General features: G+C 40.3%; 2 protein-coding genes across 2 annotated transcripts; both read right to left on the bottom strand.

Annotated features, from left to right (window-relative positions):
- Positions 1-2,078: 2,078 nt before the first annotated feature.
- Positions 2,079-5,413, bottom strand: LOC121786226 (biotin carboxyl carrier protein of acetyl-CoA carboxylase 2, chloroplastic-like). The gene is made up of 6 exons (XM_042184815.1): positions 5,044-5,413; positions 3,674-3,807; positions 3,275-3,581; positions 2,949-3,020; positions 2,506-2,571; positions 2,079-2,262 (listed from the first exon to the last, which is right to left on the bottom strand). Exons 1-6 carry the CDS (start codon positions 5,188-5,190, stop codon positions 2,239-2,241), a joined length of 750 nt encoding a protein of 249 aa, XP_042040749.1. The 5' UTR covers positions 5,191-5,413; the 3' UTR covers positions 2,079-2,238.
- A 417-nt stretch (positions 5,414-5,830) lies between these two features.
- Positions 5,831-10,708, bottom strand: LOC121786146 (cell division control protein 6 homolog B-like). The gene is made up of 17 exons (XM_042184690.1): positions 10,435-10,708; positions 10,192-10,294; positions 9,869-10,089; positions 9,468-9,542; positions 9,299-9,399; positions 9,013-9,119; positions 8,868-8,927; positions 8,194-8,267; positions 7,770-7,820; positions 7,570-7,619; positions 7,271-7,370; positions 7,016-7,105; positions 6,794-6,856; positions 6,619-6,714; positions 6,417-6,506; positions 6,241-6,333; positions 5,831-6,159 (listed from the first exon to the last, which is right to left on the bottom strand). The coding sequence occupies exons 1-16, from the start codon at positions 10,615-10,617 to the stop codon at positions 6,301-6,303; spliced, it is 1,497 nt and encodes a 498-aa protein (XP_042040624.1). The 5' UTR covers positions 10,618-10,708; the 3' UTR covers positions 5,831-6,159; positions 6,241-6,300.
- Positions 10,709-15,123: the final 4,415 nt, after the last annotated feature.

Here is a 15,123-nt window from a genome sequence, read left to right as displayed (position 1 = left end):
TAAATTTCCGTCGTTGAATTAATCCTATTCCGCATACATATTTTGTGTGTGTGCACCGTGTTGGTGTTGTGTGTGCGTATAGTGTGTGAAATGTGTGTGTACGGTGCGTGTGCATGCGCTATGTGTGTGAGTGTGCAGTGCGCATGTTATGTGCATAGTACCTCATGATTTTTGGGCACAAGCAAACGGTATAGTTCCATTCTCCAATTAGTTCTTTTGGATTTGGGAGGATAAAAGATAGATTGTTGGATCTTGAAGGCCATAACATTTCAATTCTCGTCGACGAGTTATTCTTCTTTTCCTAGAGGAGGATACTACATTTCCTTCGCTAACAAGTTTCACTGTGTCGATTCTTCCATGGAAATATTCATCTCCATGGAACAAGAAGTATTCCCCAAATAGTCGCTCCGAGCCATGAATGCAAAGAATTCGAAACAATTAGAGGTATATATGATTCAGAATATGATAAATGAATGAATTAATCGAAATTCGTACAAACATTCTTAGGATGGTGATGGTAGAAGTGGTGAGCATCAATCTCCTTCATGACCTTTTTCGACAGGTACAATTCGCTGAGCTCTTCGTCGGTTGGATTGAATCGCCAACCGGCCGGCAGCCTGATCTCTTCCACCATAACTGAACTCTCCCTCCAAACAATGGCAATGTTGATTTAGTTTAGTCACTAAGAGCCCGTTCGGTATACGAAATTGGAATTTAATTTCCAAATCATTTTTTTGTAAAAATAAAATAATTGATCATAAAATGAAATTCTACACACGCACGACACACATTGCACACACTTCACATTTTGTTTGTATGTGCACCGTGTGCGTTGTGTGTGTGCGCGCATTTGTGCAAATGTGTGTATGGATGCACTGGGTATGCGATGTGTGTTAAATGTGTGAAGTGTGTGCATGCGCGTGTGAAATGTGTGCGAAGATGTCCAGGCACTACTAAGTGAACGAAATTGGATTTAAATTTCCAAATCTATTTTCTAGTAAAAATGAAGTAATTGATTTTAAAATTAAATTTGAAGAAATCGTGCACAGTAACATACACTTCACATTTTGTTTGTACGTGCACCATGTGTGTTGTGTGTGTGCGCGCATTTGTGCAGCATGTGTTTGCGGGGTGTGTGTACTTGGTGTGCTGTGTGTGAAATGTTTGTTGTGTGCGTGCACTATGTGTGTGTGAAATGTTTGCGAATGTGTCCAATTTCATAGCTATTTTAGAATTCTAAACATCTACTACGAATATAGTAGATCTTGAAGGCGAAAAAATCTCCATTCTCGTCGACAATTTCCTCTTCTTTTCCAAGAGATCTCCATGATCCAACATTGCCTTCTCGGACTAGTTTCATCTTGTTGATTCTTTCGTGGAAATATTCGTCTCCATGAATCAAGAGATACTCTTCCAATAGATGTTCTGAGCCATAAACTGCACGTAATTGAAAATGATTAAAGGCATATATGATTCTAAATATGATAAATGAATGAATTATGAATGAATCGAAATCCGCACCAAGATTCTTCGGAGGGTGTTTGTAAAAGTGGTGATCATCTATCTCCTACATGACCTTAGATGGGAGAGATTCTATGCCCACTTTTTTCAACAGATTTGATTCAATCGACTCTTCACCGGACGGATCAAAATGCCAACCGGACGACATCTTGATTTCTTCCTCCACAACTGAATTCTCCTTCCAAACTATGGCCATCTTAATTCAATTTAGTCACTAGGAGTCCGTCCGGTACGCTGAATTGAATTTGAAATAATTTAATTCTAATTCAATTCGACATCATTTGTTTAGTAAAAAATGAAGTGATTGATATGAAATTGAATTTGAAAAATTTGTGCACACAAACTGCGCACACACACTGAGTAAACACACTACACATTTGTGAATGAAAATCTATATTGTAAATAAGAATATAGAATCATTTCCCGTTCTTAGATTGAATGTCTAACTTATTCAACAAAACTTATGTGAGCTCTCTTTCATATAAAAGTGAATATTTGTAGGTAACCATCCAAACGATTTATAATCTGCAACGTAGTGATTTGTGTGCGCAAAAATATTTATTATTTGAAGATTATAAATTAACACCAGAATTAGTAAACATCATTACAACAAGAACAGCATTGTCCTAATTTCACAGTGTACATTTCAAGAAGGCAAATAAATCTCTCACTTCAGAGCTTTAATTGTTGTTTTTCATGAGAGGTGCACTTGGTTCTTCATGGCTCGATTATAAATAAAGGCTGCAAAGGAAAAAAAAAATAATTATAAGAAAGAGATAGCAGGTCTGAGGAATATATATGATGTTTGAGATTCACATATCGACTATATCCTATTTGATGCATCATTCTATCATACTTGAAGGACATATGATCGGTTCGACATCAAAGCTGTTTTAGCATTGGATTATCAGCTTCCCACGCAACCACATGGTACAAATTTCAAAATGGAGTTGCGAGTAACAGTCGACAAAGAAAACAGCTTACCATATCCAAGCTGACGGGTTTCCCGTCATCTACAAGAATCTCAACTACAGTGCCAGAGTGATCAGCCTGAAAGAAAAAATAAAGATATCCCGAGGTTATTTGTATCTAAGAATGTCATATCGAAAGAAAGTAATGAAACAAAGTTGAGCATATTTCAGAAGAAATTGAATTGAATATCTGAACTAAATCATAAAGCTGTCCCATTTAATTTTTAATACTCCATTTTTCTAGAGTTTCATCATTGCTACAACATTTTAGGTAATATAGAATCAACAATCTCAAGGAGCTTAACCATAAGCTTTCAGAAATTCCCTCAAGCTGAACCACCGAATTGGAGCATTTCATGTAATTCGAATTTTAAACTATTTATCTAGACATGTATCCACCATGTAAATAAGAACATAGAAACACGAATAAATGCTATGCAAGAGATTAAAGCTCACCTCAATATCATTCATCAGTTTCATAGCCTCGATGATGCATATTACTTGTCCCTTTTGCACCTTATCCCCAACCTAGAAAATCAAAGAAAACAAAAGGAAAATAGACAATCACGTAGTAGCTAAAAACCAGAGCATGCACCAGATAAAATTAAAATGGTCTAAACTGTTTTTTCTATGTAGATAAAACTTTAGTTAGATAAAAGATATAGAAAATTGGGAAAGTCCTCCTACATCGAGCTCACACCAAATAAGATATATGAAAAATAGACACTATCATTATATCTGGAAAATTATTTTCATGTATACGTTCATGATTTCATGCAAACCTTCACAAAAGGTGGTTCGCCAGGAGCTGGAGAACGATAGAAGTTTCCAGCCGTTGGGCATTTCAATGGGGGATGTGATGACGTTGATTTTGTTGGTGCAGGTGCTGAAGTGGGAGATGACGGTCTAGAGGCCACAGATTCCGGAGCAGGAGTGCTTGGTGGTAGTTCAGACTGGTATGTAGGAGGTGGTATGAGGTAAACAGGATCTGGACTTGATGACTGTGGCAGTGCTTCCTTTTTCCGGATAAGGATTTCAATATCCAATTGTTTAAGCTGCAACTCTGCAATACCTTTTGAATCCACAAGCCTGACCATGCGAGGAAAAGGAAAAGGAAGGAAAAGTTTTAATACAGATTGACTGAGAAAGTGACCAGATTCTACGCAATTTGGTTTACATACTTGACAAGATCTGACACTTGGTTCATAAAAGTTGAAATAGAGGATGCATCTGGAACTTCATCTTGCTTTTCAGATTCTAGGATAGGCACTGTCTCTAGAGCTGGAGTAGCATTTGGAACCTTTTCGACCACAGCCTGATTAAAGTAGGAAAAATCTCAGCTATATCCTCCAAGTCAAGGAAACTCAGGTAAAGGAGAATTGAAAAGCAAACGAAGAAAACGAAAACAAGTTATACCATCATCACCATTCGTCTTACCTGACTAAGCTGAGCACAGACCTAAGGCATCTGATTGGCTGATGCTACATCCCTGAAGAAAGGGAGGAAGCTTATCGCCGTTATCCACTAATTAAACATCATTGTTTCTATCTTCTCTAAACTGCAAGTCTGCAACATTCTATGCATTTCCACATCCAAACATTTTAAAAGACATGAAATACTGAGAGCAACCCAAGTCTTTCTGTCTCCAGCTGAAGTATGTCGAATTGAACAAAATCTAAAAACTGGGACCGTGGGACATTATCACATCCTATATTCATTCACTAACTATTTTTTATTCCATTGGAAAATCAGTGGTTAGAAATTAAACTAAAGTACGATATTCATGATACTAATTACCACCAAGCCAAGAAATGAACTTTTCAAATTATGAGAAATACATTAACCATCAATTGGCATAAATGATAAATCTGTGAGGAGATCACAAGTTTGCTAGGTAAAACCGAAGATGCCTAACAGAAATCTTAATGTGTTCTCTGAACAGCTGCTCTGAGATTGGCAACATCTTTCGAATTTTCGTACAGTCTTGATATATCACTTCATAATAAGGCTTGCAAATTCAGTCACTGAGTAAAGTCTTTCACTGGAACTAATGGAATAACAGGAATGTGTTAATTGTGGGCTACTACATGAACTTATTTTGAATTTGAGAATGTCTATTACTGCATCAAGAGAAACTTAATGACTTCACTGCTGTATGGAGACTGATGGTTAGCACGACACCTTCTCCTTGTCGTTGTGTTGTCATATTCATATGAAATAGATATATACTGTCTATATCACACATGCCAGTTCTCACCAACTTAACTCAACTTTATGTTAAATTACATTTACTCTCAACGACATTGAAGCATCGAAAGTCTAGGTAACTAATAGACATGATAATGCGATAACAACACATGATTTAAATTGCCATATCCATATGAATGGCTTGCAATAAAGAACCAGAGTGGAATTGAAATTCAAGTTGACAGTTCAACCAAACTAGAGTACTACTCATTCCAATCTACAAAACTGCGTCCATACATGTCACTTGCAAAAATGAACTAAACAACCACAGAAAGCAAAATTTTCAGTACTAAACAAAAATTACCTGAAACTGAGCTGTTGTTGTCAACGCAGGAGTTGATCTGCAATCCGATCGAGGAAAGGAAGCAATTAAGTGCCGTCTATGAGCCGGCTGCGATGAAGCGGCCAGGAGAGGCGAAACCTTCGGGCCTTGGACGCTGAAAGAAGACATTGATTAATACTATTGTTGCTTCAGCAACAAAAGTAAACGATGAATCAACGTAGAAAGAAGGAATGTAATTGCAATCGTAGATGTGAATCCGATGGAAAATATGGAAGAATTAGGTAGGCAGGAAGTAGGCGATAGGAATGAAGTGCGACTAGGAGAAGAAACGATGTCTCTGTGTGTGTGTTAGAGAGAGAGAAGGCGATGCGGTCGAGGGGCAAAGGCGTCGTTTTCATGTGGCCGGTTTTCCCTCCAAAAGGCCGTTTCATTGTGGTTGTTTAACCAATCAACATTTTCGGCCCATTTAATAATCATAAAATATAATCATATTTTCTCATTTTAGATTATTCATTAAAATTAGTTTCATCAAAAAAATCTAAGAATTTCATTTTTCAATAATATTTCTATAATCACTTTTTCTATGTCTACCATTATTTACCAATTTTGCATAGGAGAGGTAGTAGTTTGGAGTGTTGTACATGAATATGCATTTTCCTCCGTGCTATTTTGAAGTAGTAACGGTGCAACAACAGCCTCAAATTTTCTTGCTTGACTTGTAGAAAAGATTAACTACTGAGACCAAAAATAAATCTCATACTATATCTGTAGTCAAATCTCTTCCAGAAGAATGGAGACGTATTTCCAATAACAAAAAAAATGATTGCATTCTTATTGATTATACTATAAAAGAAACCGCAGCCAAATGATGGACTGCTGAAAAATAACCTACTAGTATATTCTATTTTCAGTATAATTTATGCCAAAATAATGTTCAGTCTTCAACACATTACAGTGTATGATTTCCTTGCTTGCCATTTCATCCTCTTTGCTGTGTTTACTTCCTCAAGCATCCATATGAGCTCATTTGCTTTAAGCACTCGTTTTTCAATTTATTCATTGCATCTGAGTATTACTACAGACCCACAGAGATGAATTCATACTTGACCAAATGTAGAGCTGCATATGTTGTTTTACCTATACATGACCAGAGAGAGTTAATTGTGATAAATGCAACCAAAAAGTGTATTAACATGAATGTAGATGTGGTTTACTAACCTTACCTCTCCTTAATTTGGTTTATCAACCAGCAAAGGATCGTGACTCTTTTCCAAATAATCACTTCAGACAGTTCCGGAAGAATCGAACTCCCTGTTCTCAAAATTATTGTGATCAAATATACAACTTGAGGAGATACAACTCACACAAGCACTGAAATAAGCATATTAGAGTACCTGCAGTGCAAAAACAATGTCTGCTCCGTCAACATTTAATGTCACTCTTCTTAGCTTATCCTCTCTTGATTGTCCAAGTTTAAGAATTCCCTGCAATTTCAAATTTTTTATTCCCATGAGATTAAGAACATATGAAATATTCAGTCATAGCCATGTAGAATGCTGTGTTTGCATGGTCATGAATAATATGAGTATTATTTACCTGGTCGTCTAGCACCCTGCACATACTTGAGAGCTCCAAAATGCCAACTGGAGGGATCATAGTCGATTTACACACATCCACGTAATATTTATTCAACTGCAGCAGTATAATGAGTGGCATTTAATCCCAACGTTGGAAAGATTTATATTGGTATTGAGAATTGGTGGAAGCATACCTCTCCGAGGGTTGTGCCCTTCTTTCCTTCTCGAAAAAGCTTCACAGCTGAGCAGAGGATGATCTGGGGAAATGGCTCTCATTAAAAAAGCATATGAATATACGTAGTATAAGAAAAGTGTAAACTATTAAGATTGATGAGTAGTAACATTTTATCAAATTATTTAACTACAAAACGTATGCCATCATAAAAGAATCCCAGCATGTTGCAAATTTATCCCACCTGTTGATGTTGGGGCAGTGATATAATTGTGTCTATTACTGGCGATTTATACACCTTTGATAATGCAGCAGCAACATGATGTATTCTCACCTGCAAAAGTCCCCAAGCATTTAAAAGACATAATCAAAATCTTCAAAGTGCATATAACATGAAGAGAGGTTTCACAAAAGATGTCAAAACACCAAGTTTCATAACAGAACATTGGGGGTAGAATTAGAAGACTAAGTAGATAATAATGTTTCTCGTGGTACTTACTTGATTAGACATCATGTCATTTGCAGTAGGCTTTAGTTGATCTTCAGTCCCAACTACTGATGATAACATAGACTCGCCTATTAGCATTTCAATCGCACTCCTGAAAAAAATACATTGAACAGCTCTTGTTATTGCGGTTCAATGCGGACATAAGCAGCATATGGTCTTAATAGTAACTTAAATCCATTTTCCTGAGGGACCTAAAATTATGGCATCTCTCTGTAACTGCTCTGGTTTGGAGTCCGTTGAACCCAACATAAAAAAAATGGCTATGCAAACATAAGTGTAAAAATACCAACCTGCACACTGCAAGAGCCTTTCTCATATCTCCCGATGCTGCAGCAACTTTCTGCAGAAACAGAAAAACATCATTGAGAATATTAATAAGACATGTCAAATTGACCCCTATTAGCACCTGTAAGGAGCAATGAATTTGAAGAGAGAGACTTAAAAGAGAACCACTGTTTTAATGTTCCAAAGGAAAAGAAATTGAGCTCACCCCGGCACAGAGTTCCAGTGCTTGTGGCTGGAAAACAGTATAGGGAAGTGCCTGTCAAAGTTGCAGTTATGTTAGACTGACATGATATTTATCCAAGAAAAACGAATTCTAAACTATACGATCTCAGCGAATACATCTTCAGATGCACTGCTGATGAGATAAAGTTAGTTATTCTTTATTTATCCATTTTATTTAACCTTCCATTTCTTTTTATGCTATTCTATTTTATTAGATATACTTTAAAGTTAGGGTATACCAAGAACTGATTAGTAGAATAAAGTAAACAAGAGCCTTCAATTAACTTGATCCCAGTTGGTCAACTATTGTTATAGACTTGCCTTCAGAATTCGAAGCATGTTGCTCATGTAGTCCTGTATGTAAATCCCGTAATGTCTTGGTAAAAGCTGGAAAATTAAAGGCTTACCTTTAGTCTTTCTTGAATAATATTGATGATCTGATCCTTGGAGTAGGCACAAAAGGTTATGACCATAGGTTTACCTAAAAACATATAATACATCAACCAAAAGCCAAGAATCCACATGTAAGCTAAATCAGACATGAAAGGTTATAAGAATTGAATATGTGAAAACCTACTACTGGATATATGTAATACTGCAGAAAACTTTTAGATTGCATTTGGAATGAAGGGTTAAGGATCAATTAGAAATCATGGTGGTTGTTTCTCTAGTAGATTGAAATCCACCAGTGACCGTATTTCTATTGACAGATTAGGGTGGAGTGGAAATATATTTGAATTCTAGATGGATTTCAAACACACAATATATTCATTTGAAATCCTTAAATTTCAAACCCAGCAAGACTGAGACAACTTTACAAGGCAAAGCAAACAACAACTAATGTTTCCAAGAATAGTTTATGAATCAGAAAAGCCACTCAAGCACAAGGAGAACATATTTATATTACAATCTGTGAGGAAAATCTTTTCAGTAGATCCTTATAATTACATGATGTATGACTAGAACTTCCAAATGTGGAGAAAATTATTTCCTCCGAGTTTGGGAATAAAAAAATGGATGCAGCCAAAATGAATGTAATCAGCAGATTACTAGAAATCAGCTGGTTATAACAAGCACTCACAATTTAAGGTTTGTAGTTTTGGGATAAACCTGTCGGCCAAGTCAATAGCATTAGCAACCCCTGCATACACAAGTTAATGAGATTAAAACCAACTCTCAGAGTGAATGACCTTAGAACTTCAAGCTTTTAGGTCTGCTTAACATACCTAGCAAAATACACCTGGAGAAAGGCATAGTTGTTAGCATGAAAAGATCATGCAGCATAGCTCGGTCTTTGGTAATCAAATAATCCAGCTCATCAGCTACAACCAATCTGTAACCATAATTGAAGAATTGAGTGAGTTAAAAAAACACAATAGAATTCGGAGAACTTGAATGTCCTTGCTATTAATGCCAACTAAAGATTTACGAAACCAATAAATGAGTTGTATAATAATGGGAACTATCACGCCTTAAGCTTAAGGAACAAGAAAATTGGCACGTGACACTCACATCATCTTCATGCCAGGTGTATGTTGAGAATACAATTTCTGAAGCTGTTGCAAAGATGATGTAGGACTAGGTTTCTTCCCAGAATGAGTTTGACCAAGAATCTACAAGAGTAAGGTATTAATACTCTAGGATCTTGGTTTGAAATCACACATACATAGCATCAACATACCTTGCTGAAAATCTCACTCATGTTTGCAAGGGTAGTGCAATTGATGGATAATACATCTGGAGGCTGTACACCTTCCTGTTCCCACATAAAAGTGAACAAATGTGACTATTAACGAGATGAGATTGCAGGATAGTAGGAGAAGCACAGTGTTGACCACAAACAGAACATGTCATGTACTTAAGCTCGAATTCATTCACTAATCAAGATCAAAGAAAAAAAAATGAGGGGTTCCTGATCTATGAAATTTTTAATTTAAAACCACATTTAGTTTCAGTCTAGACTAGCAGCCCAGAATTCAGATAGACGATAAAAATGGGCAACTTATTACAAATTGAATATCATGCTATCCAAAATTTATATGACTAAGAAAAAACAATTTTAGATGAAGCATAGACGAGTACCTTGTTTGCCCAGTCGACAAGCATCACTTTTATTTTTTCCATCGACAACGTCTTCCCAGTTCCCGGGCACCCACACACATACAGACTTCCAGCCTTCTCTTCCTTAACGCATTTCTTGCAGAAATCCAAGATCCGGTTCTGCTCATTTTCACGGCATACAACATTCGGTGGGGCAGTTGATAGATGCAATGCCTCATTAACAGCTCTCAGCTGCGTCTCCTCTGCTAGCAAATATTTAACCATATAAGAACTAACCAATCCGAAACAAATCAGACGTACTCTTACCTAAAACAACCGTATACATACTTATAATTAACACTAACCTCTTGGATCCCAAGTCTGTCTCTCAACAAAATCCTCCGGTAATTGCTTCTTCTCAGGCGATCCACTCAAAGTCAATGATGATTTCAGGCATTTTCTGATTACCTGTCGTAATCGGTGAAAATCCAAAGTAAAATTTCAGAAATACTATTGGTTTAACAACAATACATGACACTCTCCATCAAAATTACAAAATCTGGACAATTTATAAATAACGTGAAGATATAAGGAATGAGAGAGCTCACTTCAATCTTGGGGGAGCTATTAGGGCTGCCTTCTTTGAACAATCGAGGAGATTTCCGCAGAGGCGATGCGATTGCGGCATCCGGATCGGATCTGAGGCGGCTTTTCCTAGGAGTAACGGCAACTCTGGTCTCTGAGGTCGGATCTGACGATGGAGAATGACGGCAAGCTGCGAAGGCCGGCATGTCCGTAATGGGATCGGAATCGGAAGCTGTGTAAATGGTAAAAGGTTGAAGAAATTGAGCGTGCAGCTGTTCGATTGAGAGCTAGAAGCTATTCGAGTTTACAAATGCTTAATGCGGCGGGAAATGAATGGCGGGAAGGCATTTGAGTTGCTGGGCAGGAATCGGTTCCGGTCCGACCCGAGTATAGATTTCTTTTAGAACTGTAAAAGGTAGTAGTATAGGGTTTAGGTTTTAGAGTTTAGGGCATCCACAATGGACGGACGATGGCACGCCCGATGGTGCGCATCGTCCGCGCCATCCATCGTCCGCACTCATTGCGGGTGCGCGACATAGGGCGCGGATGATAGTCTCGCCCTATACTTTGGTCGCGGAGGATAGCACGGATGATGGTCATCGTCCGCGCCATCGTCCGCCTCATTGCGGCTGTCGCGGACGATGGCCATCGTCCGCGCCATCGTCCGCCCCATTGTGGAGGTCGCGGACGATGGCACGCGGTTTCGTTTTTTTATAAATACTGTTCATTTGTAACATTTCATTTCACTCGATTTCATTTTCGAAACTTACAATTACATAATTACTACGAAATGGATTCAAGCCCCAATAGTCCTACGTTTAGCGCAGGAGCGCATTGGCCGGGTACAGAACCAGGCGATTATCGTTCGTTCGACACCAACGCCCATTACGATCTCGATTTCAGTACGGAATCGTATGGGTTGTCTGACATGGAGCCGTCTCCGCACCGCCCAACCGCAGCGGCCGATCCCGACCCCGCCGCGACCGCTTCCGCCCCAGCCAGAAAGAAGCGGAACCGGCAGCGGGCGCAGAAGTTGCCGCCTCCCGGTGATTGCGATGAGTACGCCCCCGGCCATACGAACTACAACGACGACGAAACTCTCACCTTGGCCCGGTGTTGGGCAGATATATCGGAAGATCTGATATTCGCGAACAACCAGCGATAGATCGCGTACTGGGAATGCATCGCGGACCTCTACAATTCGGTGAAGCCGCCGACCGCGTACAAGCGCAAGCGTGAGCAACTCCGCAAGCACTGGGATCAAGTCAAGAAGCAAGTGAACTTGTACGCGGCGGAGTTCGAGAAGTTCACGCGGTCACAGGGGAGCGGCGAGAGCGCGAGCGGCGTGCGAGCTAAAGCGCTGTTGTCGTACCGGTCGATGTACGACAACTTCAAGCACGAGGCCATCTGGGCGCTCTTGAGGGATAAGCAGAAGTTCCAAGGTGGAATTCTGCACACTGGTGCGCCGAAGAGGACGAAGACCACTGAAGCTGGTGATTACACGAGCAGCGGCAGCGGCAACCACCCGGTTGACCTCAACCGGACGTACGTGGATGAAGGGAGTTCCGGCACACCGGTGTCCTTCCGGCGTCCTCCCGGCATCAAGGCTGCGAAGGCCAAGGGGAAGGCGACCTCATCGTCGACCGCTGCAACCCAAGCTCCGGTCCCGGTAGAGCTCCCGACCCAGACGGCCACCGCGTTTGAGTTGTTAGCAACAGCGTCGATGGCAAGGACGATATTGCAGACGCACAGGGGCCTCAAAAAGTGTACCGACCCCGACGAAGCCGAATATCTCCGGGCGTTACTCGATGAGCTGCGTCGGAAGTTGTGAATTGGTCCGACTTAGTTTTTTTTTTATTAGTTCAATGATGTAACTTTTTTATTAAAACTTCGCCGTTTGTTATTTAGACCGTTTTTTATTTACTCGTTACTTGTTATTTGAAAACAGTAAATTAATTAAACAAAACAATAAAATGATGATGTGGCGCACCATAGGGAGCACCTTAGGGCGCCCCACTGCAGGTGGGGAGGTAGGAGGATAAAACCGATGACGTGGCGCGCCTTAGGACGCCCCATTGCTAATGCTCTTAGGATTTTTGATAAAATCTTGAAAGTTAATAAAGAAATAAACTATCAAATTATACCAAAATTTTAGATTATATAATCCAATTAACTAAACTAAGTTTCTTATTTAAAACATTTGCTACACAAACTAAATACTTACTCTCTCTTTTCTATACCAAATTTTAGATTATATAATCCAATTAACTAAGCTAAGTTTCTCATTTAAAACATTTGCTACACAAACTAAATACTTACTCTCTTTTTTCTATTTTAAGTGAAACGTTTTCTTTTTTTAAGACGTCTCTCTCTAAATGATACGTTGCTAAATATAGAAACACCACTCTCTCAATTTTCATATTTCTTATTTTATTCTCTCCACTTTACTCACAAAATTTTGTGAGTAAGTGGAGAAAAAATTGTGTCAAATTAAAAATGTTCCACTTAGAATGGGACGGGAGAAATATTAAGCATATAAAATTAATTAGATGAATGAACATGATTACTTAGAATTTAGAAACTAATTTGATTGCACTTATTTGATGACATTTTGAGGAAAAAAAACTAATTTGGTATGATATTCATTGTAAAATTGTCAAGATTTTTGCGACTAATTTTAAAATTTATTGAAAATGCTCGGTCTGTTCTGAAGATGTCCCCTTCGCATGTAATGTTATAAAGTTTTATTTTGTGTGTTTCAAGGCAAATTAAAGTAGACTTAGGGCACCCACACTGGGGCGAACGATAGGCTGCCTGATGCATCGGGCGCGCCATCGTCCGCCACTGTGGGTGCGCGGACGATAGACGATGCGTCGTCCTTGCCCGACAGATAGTCCGCGGAGGAAGCGCGGATGATAGGGCATCGTTCGCGCCATCGTCCGCCCACTGTGGGCGACGCGGACGATGCAACGCGTTTTTGTTTTTTTTCGAATTTTGTCTATTTAAACCCTGTTTCTCATTCTATTTTTCATACGAACATTTCTCGCATCTCTCACGAACCAAAATGAACACGACGACGACCGGAGTTCTTCGGAGGGCGGTAGTCCGACCTTGACTCAAGCCTTAAATGCAGCCGTTCAAGACGCAATGGCGGAGTGCTTAGCCGAAATGCAGCGCTAGGAGGCGGAGGCGGCAGAGCAAATCCCCAGGCTATTTGACGTCGGACGTTTGTCCTCCGCGAACACGCCGCAGCTCACGAACGTCTAGTTGCAGACTATTTTGGCGAGCAACCATGGTGGGGCCCGACTGTTTTCCGCCGCCGGTTTAGAATGCCTCGTTACCTTTTTCTCAGCATTGTCCAGACGTTGGAGCCACGTGATGAATACTTCCAGTATCGGGAAGATGGCATCGGCAGACCCGGACTTACGCCATTGCAGAAGTGCACGGTTGCACTCCGTCAGTTGGCCTACGACACCACGGCGGACATGTTCGATGAGTACCTCCACGTCGGAGAGATAACAGGCCGCGAGTGCCTGAAGAAATTTTGTAGGGAGTTGTAGAGGCCTACAACGACACATATTTGCGAAAGCCGACTGCTGTAGATTGCCAGGGCCTGATGAAGATGCACGAGACGGCGCACAGCTTTCCTGGGATGCTAGGGAGCATCGACTGTATGCACTGGGAGTGGAAGAATTGTCCGACGGGGTGGAGAGGCCAATTCACTAGTGGATACAAGGGCAGCCACCCGACGATGATCCTCGAAGTCGTCGCTGACCATCGGCTCTGGATCTGGCATGCGTACTTCGGTGTAGCCGGGTCGAACAACAACATCAACGTCCTCAACTCATCCACCCTCTTCACTGAGCAATGCAATGGCAACGGTCCGACCATCGAGTTCACTGCCAACAGGCGTCAATACCACATGAGGTACTACTTGGCCGATGGCATATACCCAAGATGGTCTGTTTTCCTGAAGACGATCAGCTGCCCAATCGGTGAGAAGAGAGTTTTATTTGCGCAAAAGCAGGAGGCGACGCGGAAGAATGTGAAGCGAGCATTTGGTGTGCTCCGATCACGGTGGGCAATAGTGAAAGGGCCGGTGCGTCTCTAGTTCAAGGAAGTCATCGCCGATGTCATGTATGCGTGCATCATCTTGCACAACATGATAGTCGAACATAAAGGTGGGAGCATCACCGATTCGACCGATGATGAGGTGCATCTAGCTCCTCTAGCACGGCGACCGATCCCCCCGCTCGAGGATTACCGACTGGCTTCAATGGGGTTCTATCTAGACAGACTTCAATGCGCAACCAACAAGACCATGCTCAGCTCATGAACGACATGATTGAAGAAGTGTGAGCCCGTAACCGTCGTCGCTGAGTTTGTTTTTTTTTAATTCGTATTGTAATGTATTAATTTTATAAATGAAATGAAGAATTTTCTCAATTTTTGTATTTATTTAAATATTCAAATAAAAGAAAATGCTTAGGGCGCCACTTAGGGCGGCTTATAGGGTACCCCATTGCAGGTGAAATAATAGAAGAATAAAATGTTGACGAGGCAGTGCATGTGGCGGGCTTATGGCGCCCCAGCGCTTATATTTGTAGATGGACTAAATTTCGGCCAATATTTGTGAAGGTACTACAAAATTTTAAAATCATTGCGTGACCATTCAACGGCAACAGGCAGTCAAAGGCAGGTACTATGACCAA

The sequence above is a fragment of the Salvia splendens genome, chromosome 22, assembly GCF_004379255.2.
Source record: "Salvia splendens isolate huo1 chromosome 22, SspV2, whole genome shotgun sequence".
NCBI classification, from domain to species: Eukaryota; Viridiplantae; Streptophyta; class Magnoliopsida; order Lamiales; family Lamiaceae; genus Salvia; species Salvia splendens.
This window is presented reverse-complemented; position numbering and strand designations above follow the sequence as displayed.